At 41.5% G+C, this 14,163-nt stretch overlaps 1 protein-coding gene and 1 long non-coding RNA gene across 2 annotated transcripts; one reads left to right on the top strand and one right to left on the bottom strand.

The window, feature by feature from the left end:
- Window positions 1-4,247: 4,247 nt before the first annotated feature.
- Window positions 4,248-11,246, bottom strand: LOC115394770 (B-cell receptor CD22-like). Its single transcript, XM_030100119.1, has 7 exons — window positions 11,209-11,246; window positions 7,096-7,442; window positions 6,763-7,017; window positions 6,224-6,427; window positions 5,011-5,095; window positions 4,883-4,919; window positions 4,248-4,688 (listed from the first exon to the last, which is right to left on the bottom strand). Exons 1-7 carry the CDS (start codon window positions 11,244-11,246, stop codon window positions 4,638-4,640), a joined length of 1,017 nt encoding a protein of 338 aa, XP_029955979.1. The 3' UTR covers window positions 4,248-4,637.
- A 2,243-nt stretch (window positions 11,247-13,489) lies between these two features.
- Window positions 13,490-14,159, top strand: LOC115394170 (uncharacterized). Its single transcript, XR_003932025.1, has 3 exons — window positions 13,490-13,581; window positions 13,877-13,922; window positions 14,029-14,159. It is a non-coding gene; the product is annotated as an uncharacterized LOC115394170 (long non-coding RNA).
- The last annotated feature ends 4 nt before the right edge of the window (window positions 14,160-14,163 follow it).

Here is a 14,163-nt window from a genome sequence, read left to right as displayed (position 1 = left end):
GAGGGGTCATTCAACTAGTTGTAAGTCGAAGTATCATCACAAAAGATATTAAAATGTTTTATTAAGGTTGAAAAGTTCCTTAGTGTAGGTTTAAGGAGTCTGCATGTTTTATGCAAAACAGCGCCCCCTGCAGACCTTGGGTGTGATGCAGCTTAGTGAAAAACTCGTCCCTGTGGCTCGCGTGCACGGAAGAGGGGGACTCCGTCTTCGCTCGTTTAGAAGCGCTCAAGTAAAATGTAAGTTTTTTTTACCTGGTGGAGTCTGTGTGGAGCTGTGGCAGTGCCAGAAGCCAGTCTGTTCTTACTTTCTGGAAGATCCTGCTCAGTTGTTGCTCACTAAGCATCTGGCGGAGTAATGGCGGACAAATCGAAACTCAAGGAGCTGGAGCGCGCATTACATCATTCCTTTCAAATTCTCCCCAAAAACATGCTGGTGCCGGACCGGCACTGCAACTTTCAAGTGACAATTTAGCGCTGTTAGAGGTACTTGTAATGAATATATCAGGGCACATTGTACACATCATTAAAAATGTGGAACATATTTATGGTGGAAAATAAGTATTTTTAAGGTTGTAAACTTAATGCACCTTTAAGTCTCATAAATATAAAACATAATGACAATTGTATTCAACGAAATAATGACATTTGTATTCAATTATGGTGAAAAAGTCAGGTTTTTTTCAGACTAAAGCTGAAGTATATGTGCCTATTGAGCATTTATTTATTAAAGCTTGCTGGAAAAATTAACAAGTCACTGTTTCTGCAAATGGATCTGTTTATTCATTGCACCATAATAAACATCTTGGCAAACACCTTAATAATCTCAGTCATATTTCATTATTGGCCCAGAATCTCACATAGTGTGTGTAAATGATCAGTGTTCAGTCGTCCAGTAGAACTGAACCACTGTCTTCTTGTTTATGTGAAATCAGTTTCAATACATCTCTTCTTTATGGATCATTAGTCGACAAATGAAGTTAGTGGATTGATTTAAGTTTGACATCCAGATTATCTTCCTCCCACTAACTGATATAAATGCAGCTGATATCCAATACTCAGAGCATCTTAATCTCATTACTTTTGTTTTCAGAGATTTAATATTCTTGTGTAACTGGATTCCAGCATCATGTTTCAGCATTATTAATTCAGGATTTGTTGATTCAAACATGTCAAGAAGCCTCACATTAAAGACTGTGTGTGTGCGTGCGTGCGTGCGTTTGTTTTCCTGGCTCACGTTGTTCAGGCAGACACTGACACCTCTTGTATTGTGAAACGATGTGACGTCAACAGGACAATGTCTGAAATTAATTTTAAAATGATTTTTTTTTTTTAATGAAACATGTTTAATTTTTAATTGTGGATTGTGGCGGACTGGCTGGTTCAGGGTTGTAGGTGAACAATCTAGGATCAATCTGCAATATGTGGCAAGAGTCACTGTAGTTATTCCAAAATCATACAAGATGATACACAGTCGTAGGAAAATAATACCAAGTGGAATAATCGCAGATGATTCTATGGCATTACTTATGACTATTGATCCGACCTTTCATACTGTTTTAAACATGCATAAAGGTAGGCAGTGAATATCAACACAGTTACATTAAAACAGCAGATTATGAAGAAACAAATATACATTTTTAGTCACTTTTTATATTTTGTCACATGAAAAAATGTTTTGGAATTGTATGGCATATCAATTTGTTTAATGAATCATTTTCATATTTCTGTATTTACTTTCAATCATGACAGTTTCGGTCTGCCATAGTTTTGCAACATCCTGGAAAACATCAACTTGCACAGAGAGGTAAGATTAAAAAGCCTGGAGAACTTGATTTTCTGGCTTCAGTGAACTGTATAAAGTAACTGTATAGCCTGGCTAAATTTGGCAAGTATTTCATTTTGTGAGGCTGAGAGCTGACCTCATTGGACTGTAGCTCACAAATGATCCAAAAAAAAACACCTCATGAACTGCTTGCTTTTGAGGTTGAAAATGACCCTGAACACAAGGTTCCACTGGCAACAAAACTCCTGAAGTTGGTGTTGAACAATCAGGCCACCACAGCATCGGTGGAGAGGTCTGCAGCCATAAGAGGACAGAGCAGGGAAGACTTTCACCTCTGGCTGTGATGTCCATTGAGAGGAGAGGCTCATCAAACTGAAGTCAAAACAGAGGAGTTTCACAATGCTGTGATCAACAACGTTGTCAAGAAGGACAAACACTTGGATTTAATCTTCAGTTAAAGTAACTCTGAACTCTTTCCTGATGGCAGTGTTCATTGTGTAAGTCATGAGGTGATAATGCTCAAACATTACATTGTTGTTTTATAGATATGAAATCCGTGTTCTCCAAGGGCAACTTCGGTTTTTTGACATCTGGACCTTATTTCTCGGTGTGTGCATGCTCATATACTCACTCAGACAAACATTGTGCAGCTCAGAATCCTTCAGAAGTTATTTAGATCCAACCGATGTAGCCGCACTTAGCGGGGGCCACGGCAATGGAGCTTCAGCGCGGGACATAATCTCTGCAAAGTCGCTCATTTCGGCTGTATTTTTTCCTCCATCGGCGCTGGGTTGCCTTTCGGTCGGAAGGGGGGCCTCCGGCGGTGTCCCGCGGCTTGGCTTGGAGCGCGCATCCGCCGGGCGGCGGAGATTTGGATTCTCCTGCTGAGGAGAGAGCTCCGGCCGCGGTGCGGCGGGCCGTCGCGCGTGCCGCAGCCGGCGTGGAGCGCGCATCCGCCAGGGAGCAGAGATACGCATCCTCCCGGCGAGGAGAGACATCCAGCGGCCCAGCGGCTGCATGCGAGCCGTGCGTCTTCGCCGGTGTCCGGAGCCTCCGTGGAGCAGCTGAGGGCCATTTTCCAACTCGGCCCCTGGAAGTCAGACGTCGGGGCACCGTGACAGCCGAGGCCGACTCAAAGTGCCTCTCTGCTGGGGAGAGGAGCTCCGCAACATTCCCATCTGAGCTAATTGTGGCTAAGTTAGCGAAAACTGTCAGCTCTTCAGCTGACCCACCTGAAGATGGTAGACGAGCTGACTTCATGATAACACTGGCGATGGATGAAGAAATACAGCCGAAATGAGCGACTTTGCAGAGATTATGTCCCGCGCTAACGCTCCATTGCTGTGGCCCCCGCTAAGTACGGCTACATCGGTTGGATCTAAATAACTTCTGAAGGACTCCGAGCTGCACGATGTTTGTCTGAGTGAGTATATGAGCATACACGCACCTAGAAATAAGGTCCAGATGTCAAAAAACCGAAGTTGCCCTTTAATAGCAGACGTCAACCGGATAGCCGTGTGAATGGCATGAATTGAGGCCACATAGGCAAAGTAGAGCATTCAGCATGAGTCATGATGACCTACTTCTTTCTGGTTGTTCAGTTCACCTATTCATGAAATTGGGATTTTGACGTGGACCAGAGAGAGAGAGAGAGAGAGAGAGAGAGAGAGAGAGAGAGAGAGAGAGACATTTCAGCACCACAGACAGCTCTGCGTCCGTGTTTCATGGTGGTGAAGGGACTGGCCACAACATCCACATCCCTTCATATGAGTTGAGTTTCAACAACTGATCTCACCTTGTCAAGTCCAGGACTCTGACGCCCTCTACTGGTCTGAGGATTTCTCCTGAGAAAAACAAAAGCATTGTGGATCATTGTGGTTCATGCAGCGGCTTCTGAAGAGGCACATTTCCACATTTCCGGTCTGTGTACAAAAGTTTGACAGATCTATTCTCAATCCCAGGCTGTGAGCGTGTCTGACATCCAGCGCCCGACCCCTGGTCACCCCCTCGGCTCTCTCCCCAGCCCCCAAGCAGCAGAGCTCCGACCGCGGGTTGAATCACTTTGACAGACGATCAACCTGCAGCCTAAGTCCAAAAAACCACGAAGATAAACTCAAAAAAAAAAAAAAAAAAAAAAAGTAAAATCACAATTGTATTATTGTTTTTATGTTGTTGTTTTCTTTGCTCTGTCTAAAAAAAAAATTCCGGTTCCTTCATGTTGATGACTCTTCAGCTCAGACTAAACGGAGTTCTGCAGGGTTCTGTGTTTGGGTCCATACTTCTCACATCATACATTCTTCCTGTGGAGCAGGAGTTCACAACGTTTTTCTTGACAGACCCAAGTTAAAGCAGTTTTTCCACTTAACCTTTTTCACTTTCATCACTTCACAGATTCTCATGACTTTATGTCAAAGAAAAACTTTATTTCTGCAAAGCATTAACACAATGATTTTGTGGGAAAAAAAGAAAATGAATCAAGTTTTCTATTGTCATTACTGAAATGACTACTACAATAGATACAAAGCAAATGAAACCAGGAGAAAATGGAAAAAAAGCAACAATAAATTGAGATAAAACTTGTTTAAATGTACACAGAAAATATGAAGCTTCAATGCATGCTGGTTTATCTTCAGAATGGAAACAGACATCAGCTCTGTTTAAGACTCTACATGAATATAAATGTGTTAATCCTCTACAGAGCTGCACCACTTCTTATAGGCCTGCTTCATGCTGAGATCCACCAAAACAACAGATTTCATGACAAAAATGACAAACATGCAGGTAGAGATGATCAGAATTAATAAAGCAGGTCACTGATGATGGCTTTAACATCTTGGTTTTCTCCTTGTGGCCCATTATGCTGGACTTTCATTCACTGTGTTCACGTAGTCTGCTTCTGGTGAGTCCTGTGTGGAAATGAGACGACACACATAATGAAGTGTTATCCCCCATCTGAAGCTTGGAGACTCTTTCAAGTCAATTATTCCATTTGTTGTCACTTATTTACATTCGTACAATTGGAGTAAGTTAAAGAGTTAATGAAGGGTAGATTTTCTTCTTCTAAATGTAACTATCATACTTATTAAAACAACTTGTTTACCTTCACTTGTTTGCGGCAATGTCTCCATTTGAACCAGCTGAAAGTAAAAAAAAATAAAACTATGAATATTTTGAACTGTAACTTTAAATAATGATCAAATGGTCTACAGATGGAAAAGTTTGTCTCACCACTCAAAGATGATGATTGTACAGTAGAGAGATACAACCTGAAGGATCATCAGTGTTTTGAGGACGAGTTCAATCCTCAGTTCATCTGCAGAGAAACACGTGATTTTAGTACTGAGAGTTTTCTCTAACTTAGACAACAGTGTCCAGTCTTTGCAGGATCCAAAAGCAGCATAAAGTGAAAACAATCTGATGACAAACTGTTTCAGCATCACCGATAATCCAACCAGAGGCACTCAGTTTAATCTGTTAGTGAAGGTCACTTGATTGGTCATCTTGATTCTCAAAAAATATGATTATAAAAATGTCCCCTTGCAGTTTTATGAAGAGAGGATCAGCGGTATTTGTTAACCTGAATCTTCTTAGGTTTCCAATGATGGTGATGTACGAGCTGTCAAATGGGCTTGAGATAAGATTGTTAAAAATATAGAAACATTATATAGGAACAAGAGGGAAAAGACTGAAAATCAGTACACATATGAATATAAATTAGGGCTGTCACTTTAATGCATTAATTACATTAATTAATTACACCGCAAATTAACGCATTAAAAAAAATTTATCTAATATTAATTATAGCACACTTTAGTGGCAATTCAATGTGAATGGAATTGTTGTCTTATTTAGAGGCATGTTTTACTTGTAGTATTCATTTTAAATTGCTGTATTGAGTTAGTTTTAGTATTAATTTTGAATTTAGTTTGCTTCAGTGGCTATTTGAGACTGAGCCTTGTCTTATTTCAGATTTTTTTTTTCATCTATTTTTGTACTGCATTTTTGAATAGTGCACCAGGCTGAATTGGTTTGCTGGGAGGGACTTAAACTTTTTCTTCTTTTGAATTTCATTGATGAAACACACTGATAGTGTTATTTACGTTGCCTGATTGGGCTTAGAATTCATTTTGGATGAGACGTCCTGACTCATTCATCATCAATAAAAATGTGGATTGCAAATCTTCTCTTCTCAGTGGATTAATTTGATGAGTCATGCACTGCAATTCTGTAACGTCCTAGAATTTGAATTCTTCACTCAGGGACCTAAATTAGGTATGAGATTAAAATGTAATTAATTAGGTTAATTAATTACAAATCCTGTAATTAATTAGATACATTTTTTGAGCGCATATATATGAACATATATAAATTTGTCTAAAAATAATAAAAAGATTAAAAGTATCTGTTTTGTTCACAGGAATCCACAATGACGTCTGATTACCAAGAGCATTTTCATCCACGCAGTAAAAACTTGCTGGATCTGTTGTGTTGGCCACATTAAAGGTGTAAAAGTCTCCTTCAGACACTTTGATGGGTCCATGGTCACTGTTCTTGAACCAGGTGAAGCTGCTGACGGCAGGTTTGGCTCTGCTGGAGCAGGTCAGGGTCACCCAGCTCCCTGATGGACTGATGGAGACTGTAGTGTCTTTAGGAGTAAAAAAAAAAAAAAACAAAACAAAAAAACGTCAAACGCATAGTAATATCAATTGAATAAGTAAAAAACATTCAGGAATGAGCAGTGAACCAACAGCGTCAAAAGTAAAATGCTTGTTTAAAAACAAAAGTTTTAAGATGAGTTTTAAAAAAGTTGAGGGTTTGAATGTTTCTGATGATGGAAAAGAAGATATGAGTGTCATCTGCATAGCAGTGGAACTGAATACTGTACTGACATGAAATATGGCCAAGGAGTGGAGACAGACAGTCATCAAAACACATCTCTGTCTGTCTGTCTGTCTGTCAGAAAAATTAGAGCCTATTTACCTGCTTTGTTCACATGAATCCACAATGACGTCTGATTACCGAGAGAATTTTTAGTTACACAGTAAAAACTTTCTGGATCGGTTATGTTGGCCACATTAAAGGTGTAAAAGTCTTCTTCAGACACTTTGATGGGTCCATGGTCACTGTTCTTGAACCAGGTGAAGCTGCTGACGGCAGGTTTGGCTCTGCTGGAGCAGGTCAGGGTCACCCAGCTCCCTGATGGACTGATGGAGACTGTGGTGTCTTTAGGAGAATCTGAGGGGAAAATAAGACTCAGATTAACTTGATTCATGAGAAACATCTGAAGTGTGATGAGCTGACAGGATCACTCACATGAAACACTGAGAGTTAACTCTGTCTCAGGTGTTTTCACAGGTTCTCCTCCAGCAACAGGATACACAGCAGAGCAGCTGAGGCTGAATCCATCATGTGTGTCTGACAGAGTGAGGGTCTTCTGGATCTGAGTGCTGAAGGTTCCATCTGTGTTTTCCTCAGTTTGGCTGTGAGCGTCTTGTTGGAGGCTCCAGGTGAGTTGAGGAGGGGAGTGTGAACAGGGAGTGAGAGCTGAGCAGGTTACAGTGACAGACTCCTTCTCCTTCAGGTCCTTCAGATCAGCTGAGACTTCTAATCTGGGCCTCGGAGGAGAACCTGCAGTTTTGCATGAAACACACGTTTTAAAACTACAACATATGACAGTTTCTACAAGTTCTTCTTGCAACTAACTTGTCCTTTGAGACTTCACATTTATATATCAATCAGAAAACAAACTTTAAACACTGAATAAATCCAGAGAAAGCTGTGAACTGAGTTTTCAGTCAATAACTACATAAATTTCCAGATTGTTTTCGACTGAATACTGACAGTTTTATGTTAGATACAGCAGTGCAGACATGAGTTTCCTGTTGCTGTAGGACACAAAACCAAATAATCAACCATTTCATCAATGATAAGATTATCCAATCAAAATGTTATGGAGTCAGATTCAAATCTTAAATGTGACATTTTATCTTTTTAAAGCACATAAATGAAGCAGTCTTACCTGTCAGTTTAATTTCAACAGGATCTAAAGCAGCTGTTGCCTTGAATGATTCATTCTCAATTCTAAAGAAGAACTTTGTGGATTTTTCAAGTTTGAATCTCTTGAACTTGGTGGTGCAGTCTCTTTCTTTCAGGTCTCCAATGATGCTGATATCAGGGTAGTTAACTTCATTACTGCTGTTAAAAACTATTCTTTCTGGATGATTCTGAAAAGGTACATCATCTTTAATCCACACTGCAAATATTTTTCTTCTGTTGTCAAACTGTCTCTCTTTCCTTGGGGCAGGTCTGAAGCTACAGGGGATAATCAAACAGGATCCATTCACTGCTTCCAGACTCCTCGGTGCAGTGATGAAGAGATCAGCTTTGTCACCGGCACAATGAACCAAAACAGCTGGAAAAACAAACAACTTGTGAGTTCAGTTTACAATCAGAATCACTGATTTAAAACCTTCAGATTATTAAACAATCATGTTAAATAATATCAACAGAGAGCTCACCTGGGAGGAAGAAAACAGTCAGAAGAAGAAACATGTTGACTGGAACCTGCACATTCACACAGTGGACATGTTAAAGACACATGAAAACAGAATAATGAGACATCCAGTCCTTTTACAAAAACAATCATGTTACATTTTCCTAAATTTGTTTTGCTCATGTACTTAAATCAAAATAACATTGAATCCATTTCTCTTTTGTATCACACAAACAGTCTGACACTTGCTTTAAGAACAACATGTTGATGATTCAGCCTCAATTCTTCATACAATAGTTCAAAACACACACGATGCATTTCAACAAACATCTCAAGTCAAAAATAAACTTTTAAAAAGTTTCTCACCAAATGTGTTTTCCAGCTGATCCGCTGCAGTTAATGTCGTCGTTGAAATGTGAACAGAAGCAGAGCTGCTGCTTCAAGAAATCTTCTGAAATCTTGATTTGACGTCAAAAGAAGAAGTTAACTCTCTGTAACATCTCCAGCTCATTGAGGTGTGAACGGCTCATTTCTGCAGCTCAGCACTTCACATCTCTTTGACTTTTACACGGCAACTCAAATTCCTACCAAGTTTTTTCGACTTGCTATCAGTCAAAATGTCTCACTCCACTTGATTTAAGATAAATCCATTTGTTGTATTAGAAACTTTTCTGCAAACAGAACAAAGAAAATAGTGTTCATTTTAGGAACATTGTCTTAAAACAAGATTCTTTATCCTGCTTAAATATACTTTTTAAGTGGATTTATCTTAAATCAAGTGAAATTAGACATTTTGACTGATAGGTGAAAAAAAAGTAACATTTTGAGTTTTTGATCAAACAGCATTGGAATACAACCTGAAATGTAATGTCCCATAATGCACTGGGTGGTGCTGGGTTATTGTAAAGCCCAGTCTGACTTTAATGGCAGCTGAAGATGTTGGAGGACTGCCATGACAGTTCAATCATCACAATTCAGCCCCTCAGAGTGAGAAACAGTCACTTTAGAAAACCACGAGACTCAGTGTCTGTGAAATGAACTCCCAACTTCCTCTGTTTGCTTTAACACCCTGTTTTTTCTCACATGTTTATCACATAGATCCTCTTCATTCACTATTCTCCATTTGCCAAATATGGTTTTAAATTCTGAGAACTGTGTTGCTGCGAATATAGTTTAAAGTTAGAAGATCAGCCATCATGCCTTGTCTGCATGTTAGAAGTTTAAAGTTCTGGTCACCCCAAACAAAAAACCCAAAGTATCATTATGAAAAACAGCAATATTCTTTAGCCCCTCTAATAGATTTGTTCCCCCAAAAAAATCTGCAGAGTAACCCATTTATTCCCAGATGTTATAGCAGTAACTGAGCGTTCTTTCCCAGCTGCCCAGTAAGCTAGCACACCTGCTAACATTAGCTCCATGGAACTCAGCACACATCATGAGAGCAGATGAGGAAGATCCTGTGTGATCTGTCTTTTGTTGTCTTCAAGTGTGTTTTCTCTAAATCGGGGCAGGTTTACAGATTCCTGCAGTGTGATGCAGGATTAAAGGGCAACTCCGGTTTTTTGACACCTGGACCTTATTTATAGGTGTGTGCATGCTCATATACTCACTCAGACAAACATTGTGCAGCTCAGAGTCCTTCAGAAGTTATTTAGATCCAAACGATGTGGCCGCACTAGCGGGGGTGCCACAGCAATGGAGCGTTAGCGCGGGACATAATCTCTGCACAGTCGCGCATTTCGGCTGTATTTTTCCTCCATTGGCGCTGGGTTGCCTTTCGGTCGGAAGGGGAGCCTCCGGCGGTGTCCCGCGGCCTGGCTTGGAGCGCGCATCCGCCGGGCGGCGGAGATCTGGATTCTCCCGGCGAGGAGAGAGTTCCGGCCGTCGTGCGGCCGGCGTGGAGCGCGCATCCGCCGGGGAGCGGAGATACGCTTCCTCCCCGCGAGGAGACAGCTACGGCCTCAGCGCGGCCGGCCGTCGCGCATCCCGTGGCCGGCCCGGAGCGCGCATCCGCCGGGGAGCAGAGATACGCATCCTCCCGGCGAGGAGAGACATCCAGCGGCCCAGCGGCCCAGCGGCCGCGCGTGAGCCGTGCGTCTTCGCCGGTGTCCGGAGCCTCCGTGGAGCAGCTGAGGGCCATTTTCCAACTCGGCCCCTGGAAGTCAGACGCCGGGGCACCGTGACAGCCGAGGCCGACTCAAAGTGCCTCTCTGCTGGGGAGAGGAGCGCCGCAACGTTCCCATCCCATTAGCCTAATTATGGCTAAGTTAGCGAAAACTGTCAGCTCTTCAGCTGACCCACCTGAAGACGGTAGACGAGCTGACTTTATGATAACACTGGCGATGGTTGAAGAAATACAGCCGAAATGAGTGATTTTGCAGAGATTATGTCCCGTGCTAACACTCCATTGCTGTGGCCCCCGCTAGTGCGGCTACATCGTTTGGATCTAAATAACTTCTGAAGGACTCCGAGCTGCACGATGTTTGTCTGAGTGAGTATATGAGCATGCACACACCTATAAATAAGGTCCAGGTGTCAAAAAACCGGAGTTGCCCTTTAAGAGGCTGACTGAGGATTGCTGAAGACTCTTTAGGATTGCAACTTGCTGAACAAAAGAGCAACATGGACCTTTAAGCTCATCAAAAGACAACAAATAAGAAATATGTTGAAGTAAAGGCAAAATGTTGACATAATTGAGGTTAATGTTTCATGCTCAATGAGCCAGCATCTTTTGAAAAAGGCTTTTCAGCAGAGTAATGCAGTCAGGGTGAGAGAGCTGCACCAGTCAGGCTAAAATTCAGCATCAAGACAGCCTGGAGAAGAAATTAATATCAGGAAATCCAAAACAGGCGCGGCAAGAATTAAACATTGTGATCAGAAGAGAATCCAGTCCTGCAGTGGTTACCTGTTCAGACTCCACCTCCCTCACTGACCAGCTGAACTGCTTCTTCACCTGTTTCAACATCAACATCCTCAGCTTCCTCCTCCAAGCTCCCACCACACCAGCAGCTGGAGACCTCCATCCTGCACAGAGTAAACCCTGACAAAGCCACTGGTCCTTCTCTGATTTTATGGATAAAGGACTTTTTAAAAGAAATGACTGAGAGGAAAACTGAGGACTTTTAACATGACAAAAGACATTTTAACTCTTATTTAAAGATCATTCATTGAATCCGGTCTCATCTCCAACCTCTCATCCTGGTTCAACTTCCTCACGACCACCACCAACAGAAAACTCTCTGGCACAATAAACCAGGGCAGGAAAATAACCAGAACATCCCAACGAGCTCTGACTGAACTGTACAGGTGCTCAGTGGTCAGGAGAGACAAAAAAAAAGCACTTTGGCCTGGCTTTGTTTCTGAGGTAAATACTTCTTGATACGGACATGAATATAGGTAGATAAGAACTCATTTATTTCATGATTTAGCCATTATTTGTGCCACACTCACTGTGTTAACATGACTGTAGCTATTAAAGTAAAGCCAGCAGAGAGGTTGGCCCGCTTTCCTGGGTGGAGGTCCCTGAACTGCTTGATTCCACTTCAAATGGTATCTAGAGCTGCTTTTGACGCCTGGTCATGACGACAGTGAAGGCGTCTCTCTTCCAGAGTGTTTCAGCAGCAGTTCAGGATCTTCCCTCTGTTTCTCCACAGGCTGCAGGCTGGAGACTCCAACTTTCCCCTGGATCAACAACCTTCTGCAGTGGTGCTCGGCTTCACACTGTTCTGCTCCAGAGACTTTGTTCTCCACCGTGTGTTCCCATCTCATCCAGGCTCCTTGTTGCTGAATCCCCACCGTCCTGGTTCATGCAGCTCTTCTTGAAGCAGTGCTCACCTCTCCTTCACCTCCGTCTGACCATAGCGAGGTGCCGTTCAGAGGCCTGCTCTCTCCCAAAGTCACTGTCTCCACCAGAACTGTGTTGCTTCTAACAATCTACTGTTTTCCTGACCCAGGATCTGTTGTGTCAGAGTAAACCGTGTTTCTGGTCTATTTAAGTGCGTTAATAAATAAAGGCCAAACGTTGTGTCTGGGGAACATGCAACAGTGATACAGGAAAGGATAAATCACCAAAACCTCTTTTTCAATGTTTGAATTTGTTTACTACCTCAGCATCAGCATCGGTATTGAGAGATGCTAACATAGTCCAGAATAGTCCCTCATGACCGACGTGCTGCTTTTCTTTGGAATTATATCCCTGAACTCCTCCTGTGTTTCTTCTGAGGACATTTCCAGACACGTGTTTTAAAGACACCAGTTTGCTGTTGCTGAGTCTGCCGCGCCTGATTAATTAACATAGTGGGTCGGTTAGGGTGAATCTGTTACTGAGCATGTTTAATATTGCACTGAAGCTTGACCTGAAAAAATAGGGCAAATCTAATTGAAATCACAATATCTGACAAAAAATTTGACCTTTTTGCAAAATTGTTCAGTCCAAATTCTGCAGTGCAGGTTGAAATATTCACCTCTTCAGTGCTGCTGGCCCATTTCCTGTTAACCTATGAGCTCAGAGCATCAGTCAATGGCGAGCGAACACTTGAAACATGGACACAATCAAACTTCTATGAACAATTGCTGTTAATCTTTGATCTTCTATTGATTTTCCATATTTATTTTCTAGACTACTGTTTTTTAAGTTCCTGAACGTTTGCTTGTTCTTCAGTTAAAACAAATATAACAATAGTGATCTTGCAATTTAGAAACCCAGAAGCACAACAATCAACAACGTGGCAACTTGTACATGTTCTCTCTGTGAACGTGATGCTTTGAGCAGATGTCAGTAGCGAAAAAAAAAAACTGTACTTCTGTGACAAATGAAGAAGAGAGAAAAAATAGAATCCATCTGATAAACATCTGAGATGAACCAGGGTGTTAAAGCAAACAGAGGAAGTTGTTACTTCATTTCACAGACACTGAGTCTTGTGGTTTTCTAAAGTGACCATTTCTCACCCTGAGGTGCTGAATTGTGATTATTGAACTGTCATACAGCCCTCCAACATCTTCATCTGACATTAAAGTCAGAATGGACTTCACGATAACTCAGCTCCACCCAATGCATTATGGGACATTACATTTCAGGTTGCATTCTAATGTTTGTTGCTAAAGTTAAAGAGATGTGAAGCACTGAGCTGCATGGATGAGTCACTCACACCCCAGTGAGCTGCAGATGCTTCAGAGAGCTAATTTCCTCTTTTTTAATATCAAACCAGGAAGAAGGGAGACTTTAAGAAGCAGCAGCTCTGCTTCTGTTCACATTTCAATTGATTTGATGACTTTAACTGCAGCTGATCAGCTGGAAAATACATTTGGTGAGAAACTTTTTAACAGTTTATTTTTGACTTGAGATGTTTGTTGAAATGCATCATGTGTATTTTGAACCATTATATGAAGAATTAAGGCTGAATCATCAACATGTTGTTCTTAAAGCCAGTGTCAGACTGTTTATGGGATTCAAAAGAGAAATGGATTCAATGTTATTTTGATTTAAGTACATGAGCAAAACAAATTTAGGAAAATTTAACATGATTGTTTTTGTAAAAGGACTGGATGTCTCATTATTCTGTTTTCATGTGTCTTTAACATGTCCACTGTGTGAATGTGCAGGTTCCAGTCAACATGTTGCTTCTTTTGAGAGTTTTCTTCCTCCCAGGTGAGCTCTCTGTTGATATTATTTAATATGTTTGTAGAATAATCTGAAGGTTTTAAATCAGTGATTCTGATTGTAAACTGAACTCACAAGTTGTTTGTTTTTCCAGCTGTTTTGGTTCATTGTGCCGGTGGAGAAGCTGATCTCTTCATCACTGCACCGAGGAGTCTGGAAGCAGTGACTGGATCCTGTTTGATTATCCCCTGTAGCTTCAGACCTGCTTCAGAGAAAGAGAGACAGTTTG

The sequence above is a fragment of the Salarias fasciatus genome, chromosome 9 (assembly GCF_902148845.1).
Source record: "Salarias fasciatus chromosome 9, fSalaFa1.1, whole genome shotgun sequence".
In the NCBI taxonomy this organism is placed as follows: Eukaryota; Metazoa; Chordata; class Actinopteri; order Blenniiformes; family Blenniidae; genus Salarias; species Salarias fasciatus.
This window is presented reverse-complemented; position numbering and strand designations above follow the sequence as displayed.